Source organism: Capsicum annuum, chromosome 1, assembly GCF_002878395.1.
Source record: "Capsicum annuum cultivar UCD-10X-F1 chromosome 1, UCD10Xv1.1, whole genome shotgun sequence".
Lineage (NCBI taxonomy): Eukaryota > Viridiplantae > Streptophyta > Magnoliopsida > Solanales > Solanaceae > Capsicum > Capsicum annuum.
Genome location: NC_061111.1, coordinates 43,271,124 through 43,278,796, shown reverse-complemented (window position 1 = coordinate 43,278,796; position 7,673 = coordinate 43,271,124). Strand labels below are relative to the sequence as shown.

The following is a 7,673-nucleotide window of genomic DNA, read 5'->3' as shown; positions in this document are numbered from 1 at the left end:
TTCACGTTGCTCTTTAGAATATCAACAATTTAGAGTTCCAAATATGCCTTGTGAGGAAGCACACATGACAATTTATATATAGCAGTAAAAAAAAGTAATAACAGGTGCTAATTTGTTAGTATTAGTTTCAAAAAAAGGTTGTAAAGGAGAAACTAAAAGAGATGGAAGGGAAAGAAAAAGGCAGCAACAGCAGAGTATGTGTAACAGGAGGAACAGGATTTGTTGGATCATGGCTCATTATGAGGCTTCTTCAACATGGATACTCTGTCAATACCACCATTAGATCTCATCCAGGTTAATATATTAACTTCAATCCAAATTATGTTAAAGTGGAGGATGTAGCTTATTTAGCTTGAAAGCTTTACTTGTCTTTAAGATTTAAGATGGAACACATAATTTCATAAGTACAATGGATACCAGGGGGCAGAGGCAGAGCTATGTGTATATATATTAAATTTACCCCCTTGACACAAGCAAAAAACTTGATTCAGTGGCAAAAGGGTGCAAACTTTCACACAAAGTTGCCTCCGCCGCTGATGTAGTCGCGTGTAGACATACGCGACTACATCCACTTGGCCATCAATAACGGTATTAGAAATACTGGTGCAATAAACTGAAAATATTTGTTTGAAATAAAAACTTTAATTCACTAATTTTTGAGCTCTTTTATTTTAATGAGAACTGAAAATACTCTATTTTTCAACTTCCAACGCTTTTCAGACAAGAAGAGAAATATTAGCCACCTCACAAACCTCGAAGGTGCATCAAAGAGGCTTCAAATTTTCAATGCTGATATCAACAAACCACAAAGTTTTGCTGCAGCAATTGAAGGATGTGTGGGAGTTTTCCATCTAGCTCACCCAATGGATTTTGAAGATGATGAAGTCGACGAAACCAAGGTCAAAAGTGCCATTACAGCAACATTAGCGATTTTACAAGCATGTATCGATTCAAAGACAGTTAAACGAGTCGTATACACTTCTAGTGATGTTGCTGTTATATTTAACGATAAGGGCTTAGACATTGTAGATGAAAACTCTTGGAGTGATGTTGATTTCATCAAATTTGCAAAGATTGTGCCATCGTATTCAGTGTGCAAAACATCGACAGAGAAAGCTGCATTTGAATTTGCAGAAAAAAATGGACTTGAACTTGTTTCTATAGCTCCTTCTTGGGTACATGGACCTTTCATAACTCCACACTGTCCCGACTCTGTTCGAATTTTCCTGGGCATGATATTTGGTAAGTGATTTTTTTCCTCTTTAAGTGATTGAAAAACTTTACCATTCTCTAGATCGAGTCGGTTGTAAACTCGCAAAGTCAGTCACAAAACTAAAGGAAGGAGTTCAACTGAATTCTCTAATTTGTTGGAAATCTTATAGTGTAAATAGTCAGAAACAATTTTTGTTTTTCATATAGATTTAACTTTTTAAATAGACTAGGTCGTACCGGTATTGATATTTCAAAAATTACTTTAGGTGATATGTTCTTAATTTTTTGAATTGCCTTGATTAAATTCTTACGATCCCTCGCTGGTGATAATATTACAAGTTATAACAACATAACTTGCTTTTCGTGTAGGATTATTATAGGTCACTTTTATGGAAACTTAGTGCACCCTTGTCGTGTGTATAACGGAAGCTTCAGTGCATCGGGCTACCTTTTTTCACTTTTATGAAAACATACATGTAGTTTATTTAGGTGACTTGATAAGCGTGATTTCTTTTTCTATGCTTTTTCCAAAAAGATCAAAATTAGCTACGAACATAATTGCTAATCTGTCGCTAAATAGCTGGCAACTAACAGAAATTTTTTACAGGAAATCGTGAACGTGTGCTAGAACAACAAAAGCTCATTACTTTTGTACATGTAGATGATGTGGTGAATGCACATATCTTTCTTTTCGAGCATCCAAATGCAAAAGGAAGATATATTTGTTCTTCTGCAGAGACAACAATACATCAACTCTCCAAATTTCTTTCAGCCAGATACCCTCAATATCAAATACCAATTATAGAAGAGTAAGTCAAAAAATGTCACTATTTTTGGTTCTTATTGAAAACATTAATGACCAGCAATAATATAATATACAAAAAAATAAATTATTGATTATTCATCTCTTTTTTAGTTCAATGGAGGAGAGCAGTGGCCTAAAATATCCTAGACTTTCATCGAAGAAGCTGTTGGATACTGGATTTAAGTTTAAGTATGGACCAGAGGAAATGTATGATGGAGCAATTGAATGTTGCAAAATGAGGGGTCTTCTCTAGTTACTACTATATTATTACTATTACTACTATATATAAAAGAGCGAGTAGCAACTCTTTGAAGCAGATAGCTGACGGTTGACATTCCTGCTTGCAGCTGTATATGTGCTCCGTGATTTTACTATATCACTCAAAGATAGTTTAGGTAGTTTATCACTGTAATACTTAAAACATATTGTATTTGCTTATATCATAATTATCTTTTTTATTGTGGGACAAGAAAATCAACATGTATTTTGCCTTTTACTTTTGACTCAGGTCAATAGTTTATTCAATTTCCCAACGATGTGGGCCCCATTAACTTTTATTTTTAGATGTTTTCTAAGTATGATTTTCCTATGCATTAGTTGTTCTGATTTTCCTTAAAAATATATGTGGACCTCCTCCTATATCTTTTTAATAAAATATGGAAGCTTGCTCATTTCTACGAGGGATGATTAGAAGTATGTTTTAGGAAAATAGTCTCAAATATATTTAAATTTTAACAAAATTTATTTTAACATACCTGAATTTTGCAGGGTCCTATAAACTCCTAAATTATTTATTAGTGTATTTTAGTGATATTTATAAATTAAAAAAAAGAATTTAGTGCAAATAAATATCAATAAAGTACGTTAATAAATAATTAAGAGGGGGCATAGGACTCTTGTAAAGTTCAGACGTATTACAGCAAATTTCTTCAAAAATTAGGTATATTTGAGAGCATTTTTCCAATGTTTTAATTTATTTGTTAGAATTTTTCTCAGAGTCTTGTTAAAATATTTTTAATTATACTTAAATTGACAATTTAAAATATTTAAAAATTTATAGAAAAATTTATTTGTATCATTTGAACTGACAACTCTCAAAATCTCATCTGAATCTCATCTGAGTGGTATAATTGAGAAAGAAGGAATAACCTGTATTATGTGAAGATTACATAAAAAAAATTATGAAGAATCACAATAATTAACAACTTAAAATATTTTAAAATTATATTAAAAGTTCCAGTTGTCTTCAAAATTTATCAATGCCACGTAAATTAAGACAAATAAAATAAAATATATTGAGTCCATGCTGGCACTGGATCTTTGTACCTAATCTTTTAATATAGACTTCTAATTATGAAAGAATTATGGGTCTATGTTTTATATTTCTAATATTTTTGGGCAAAACACATAGACCAACCCTTGAACTTGTTGACTTTTTTCGTATTAACACCTTAATTAGGATATGTTTCTATTAAACACCTCAAATCTCAATTGTATTCAAACCATGTCAATTGATCACAAATTGCACAATTTCATATTATGTCCAGCGCGTCAAAGTCATTTGCCATGACATAAAAATATAATTAATGATTAAATTATGTCATTAAAGACTTTTTTTTTTTAAATAAAAATAATTTCATTTTCTGTGCTTCTTCTTCATGTAGTTTTTATCTCTTTCCATCATTAAAACATCAATAATTAATAACATATACTCAATTTCTTCTCTCTCCCTCTTTTTTCATTATTATTCATATTTTTTCTTATATCTATTCTTTTTTTTTTTTTGGCCTCTTAATTTTCTCTAATTTCTCAAACACAATTTTTAGTGAAAAGAAAAAAGAGCAGCTCACCTTCACTCCTCCATTTTTTCGCCGAAACAACACCTAAAAAACATTAGAGGAAGAAAAAGAGTAACAATACAACACACATTGATATACAACAACAAGCAACAATAACAAAAAAGAGACCCACGTGATTTTAATTTATCGCCAGAAAATACCATCCCAATACAAACAACCACCCTCCCTCGTTTTTATCTCACCGAAAAAATCACGGGCGAATAGACCAACAACACCACTAAATCACCACCAAAACATCCGCAACGACTTTCACCTCGTTTTCGAGCGAGCTGACGTCAAAATCCATCCAACGCATTCACTGACCAACTTCTAACCACCATCCACTTCATCGGAAAACAACCATTTTCCTCTATTTTCATACACGCTGTTAAATAATTTTTGATGTTGAATTTTCGCACAAAAACTCAGCTTTTGATATTGAATTTGATATTTTGGGGGAAATTTTACCTTCAATTGACATGAGAGAAAAAAAAAAGAGAAAATTATGACTTCTCACTCTTGCACATGCCATGTCATATCAATAATTGTGTTTAATTGAAATATTATACGAAAGATTTAAGAATTTAATAGAATCATGAATTAATTAAGGTGTCAATACAAAATAAAAATAAACAAATTCAGAAGACTACTTATGTAATTTGCCATATTTTTTAAAAGATTTGAATGTTTTTATATGTTGGCCCAAAAGTTCTAAGGTAAATGACACTAAACACCTATTTAGTGTGTGTTAGTTGCACAACTATACCTTTACATTTTAAAATCACTAATTTAACCCACATACAACATATGTGTATATCAAGTCATGTGAAATATAATGTTCGAAAATAATATCAAAACTTTTAGGATGAAAGTTTTTTTTTTTAAATTTAGCTTTTGATATTTATATTGAGACTTAATTAAATTCAATTACAGATAATAAAATTTAATGCATGATTAGTTGGTGGTCAATAGCAGCTTGTTGGGGTGACCAACATGCACGTCCAATTCTAAACAATTATTGGTGTCAAATACTATAAATTAGTTCCTCGTATCCTTAACTTTATTTTTTCCACCTACTACTTTCAATAAAATATGGAGTACTAACAAGTGGAACCAATAGGCAATAACCACAATTATATTCTCCCCATTATTTTAAACTTAAAATAAATAAATGGAAAAGGGCTTAAAATGCCTTTTTAACTATGTGAAATAATATAAAAATATCTTTCGTCTATTTATTGAATCTAAAATGTCCTTCTTATTTACCTATTGGACCTAAAATGTCATTTTTTTTTTACCTATTGAGACTATTTTGCTCTTTTATTTTAAAACAAAATTATATAATACAACAACTTATTTTTATTAAACTACATAAAATTCTTATTGTTTTTATTAATATTAACCAAATAAATAGTGCAAAATATCAATTTTTCGTCATTCTAAATTGATCTGATAAATAAAAAGAAAAAAAACATAAATGGCCATTTTAAAAAAAATTATTACATACACATAGCCGAATTAGTTGATTGTCAGATATAGCATATAAAATATTTACTTTTATAACAAATTCTAATATATAGAAAAATAATTATTTATTAAATTTATTTGTTGCCTATTTTTATGGAAGCTTTTGTTCATTCATTTTTTTTATATACTATATCAGAATCTTATATTTTTCATTTTTATTTGTATATTTACACCATACAAATTATATTTATACCATATAAATTATATTTATATCATAAACATACATGATATATTTTAGATATAAAACATTTATACCATGTAATACTGAAAATATATATTTATATTTTATATATAATTTTTTAGCAAGAAAAGTACTTCCGACATAATGAGATATACCATGAATATTTATCCCATAAATTATATATAAAATATAATAATAATCTGACTTTGACATAAATATATTTATATACCAAAAATACATGGTATATCTGTACTCCCAACATAATGATTTTTATTTCATAAATATTTATCTATAAAAAAATTATGATTAACCCATTACATTAAAATTAAAAATACACGATAGTGAAATAATATTAGATGATTAACATACATGAAAACAAAATGAAACATATACGAGCAAATAATGAAATACATAATTTATTTAAAAATATATGAATTTTGAATACAAGAGAGAGAAAGATTTGAAAGCATGAATTATCTTTTTCAGTTTTAATTTGAAGATCGAAAATATATCTCTTAAATTAAGGTGAATTGATAATTAATTATAGTTTTTTTTAATTTTATAAATGGCTATTGTTTGCAACATAATTTAAATTCGAAAATAAATTTTAACCATAAACAAAAATATGAAGAAACAAGAATTTTGTATTGATAAACGATTGTGGTTACAAACTTGTTCCTCCCTTGATTTTCTCTCTTGATTTTCTCCGTAATTCGAGGGTTGTTAGTGGCTTATTCTTCTTGAATATAGAATGATTTCTTTCTGAATATCCCATGATTTTGTGGGATATTGGAGATCCCGATCTTTTTACGAATACCCACCAGCTTATGGGATATTCAAGATGTCTATTTCAGGGAACATATTACCCTTTAAATAGACGAGATTTAGGGTAAAGTAGCCTTCTAGAACTCTAACAGAATTTGAATTCTTATTGAAGAGTCCACAAATTTTAGAAGTGTACAAATGCCCCTACTTTAGGGCTTGTCAAAGTATATTGATGACGAGTGTTGAAGTACCAATAGAGCTTCCATCTTTATGCGGTAACTACAGATTGAGATCTAATTTATGAGAGAAGAGATGAAGGGCAGATTTGGTCCCACTAGGCGTGCCAATTTGTTTGCAACATAATTTAAATTCATGGAAAATAAATTTTAACCACAAACAAAAATATGAAGAAACAAGAATTTTGCATTGATAAATGATTGTGGTTACAAATCTGTTCCTCCCATGATCTCAGTATCCCATGATTTTGTGGGATATTGGAGATCCCGATCTTTTTACGAATACCCATCAGCTTATGGGATATTCAAGATGCCTATTTCAGGAACATGTTACCTTTAAATAGGCGAGATTTAGGGTAAAGTAGCTTTCTAGAACTCTAACAGAACTTAGATTCTTACTGAAGAGTCCACAAATTTTAGATGTGTACAGTTATATATATGCAAAAAAAAAATAATATTTTTGTAATATTGAAAAAATACTATTATTTATGTAATTAAGTTTTAAGGATAACCTTTTCAGGTAATTTTCTTAAATAAAAGGGCAAAATAGGATCAATAAGTAGACGAGAAGGACATTTTAAGCTTAATAGGTAGGTGAGAAGGGCATTATAAGCCCCATAGATAGACGGGAAGTATATTTTATGCCTAATAAATAGACGGAGATATTTTTACATCGTTTTACGTAGTTGAAGGACATTTTAGCTCTTTTCCGATAAATAAATAAAATTCATTTTTAATAACTTAACTTTCTAGATAATGTGATTTATACATATCTAACTTGGGATTAAAATAGATAGAGAACCTTAATAGACGATTCACTCCCTCCCTCATCAGTAAAACATATCCTATAAAACACAACTTTTAATTGTAAAGATAATGTAATTCAATTAATCAATTAAAACAACAAAGAAGAAGATAAAATCTCAAAATCATAACCAAATTAAATATTATTGATTTTAAAAATATAAAGCCAAATTAAATATAAATAATTATTCAATTAGTTTGGTTCGCGGTTTTTACTCAAATCATGAATACCCCTATTACTACTGGTAAAAATTATGGATATTGAGTGAAATAATCGAAGAACGCACAAATTAATTAGGTAGACA

The 7,673-nt window shown here is 29.0% G+C and overlaps 1 protein-coding gene across 1 annotated transcript; it reads left to right on the top strand.

Annotated features, from left to right (window-relative positions):
* LOC107873103 (vestitone reductase) lies at window positions 1-2,556 on the top strand. The gene is made up of 4 exons (XM_016719833.2): window positions 1-294; window positions 721-1,242; window positions 1,820-2,021; window positions 2,129-2,556. Exons 1-4 carry the CDS (start codon window positions 162-164, stop codon window positions 2,268-2,270), a joined length of 999 nt encoding a protein of 332 aa, XP_016575319.1. The 5' UTR covers window positions 1-161; the 3' UTR covers window positions 2,271-2,556.
* The last annotated feature ends 5,117 nt before the right edge of the window (window positions 2,557-7,673 follow it).

Bases quoted from the DNA above. Each gene is read 5' to 3' on its own strand.
- LOC107873103 (XM_016719833.2), top strand. From the start codon at position 162: ATGGAAGGGAAAGAAAAAGGCAGCAACAGCAGAGTATGTGTAACAGGA. The intron at 1,243-1,819 runs GTAAGTGATTTT...AATTTTTTACAG, and splicing joins TTTCCTGGGCATGATATTTG to GAAATCGTGAACGTGTGCTA. The intron at 2,022-2,128 runs GTAAGTCAAAAA...TCTCTTTTTTAG, and splicing joins CAAATACCAATTATAGAAGA to TTCAATGGAGGAGAGCAGTG.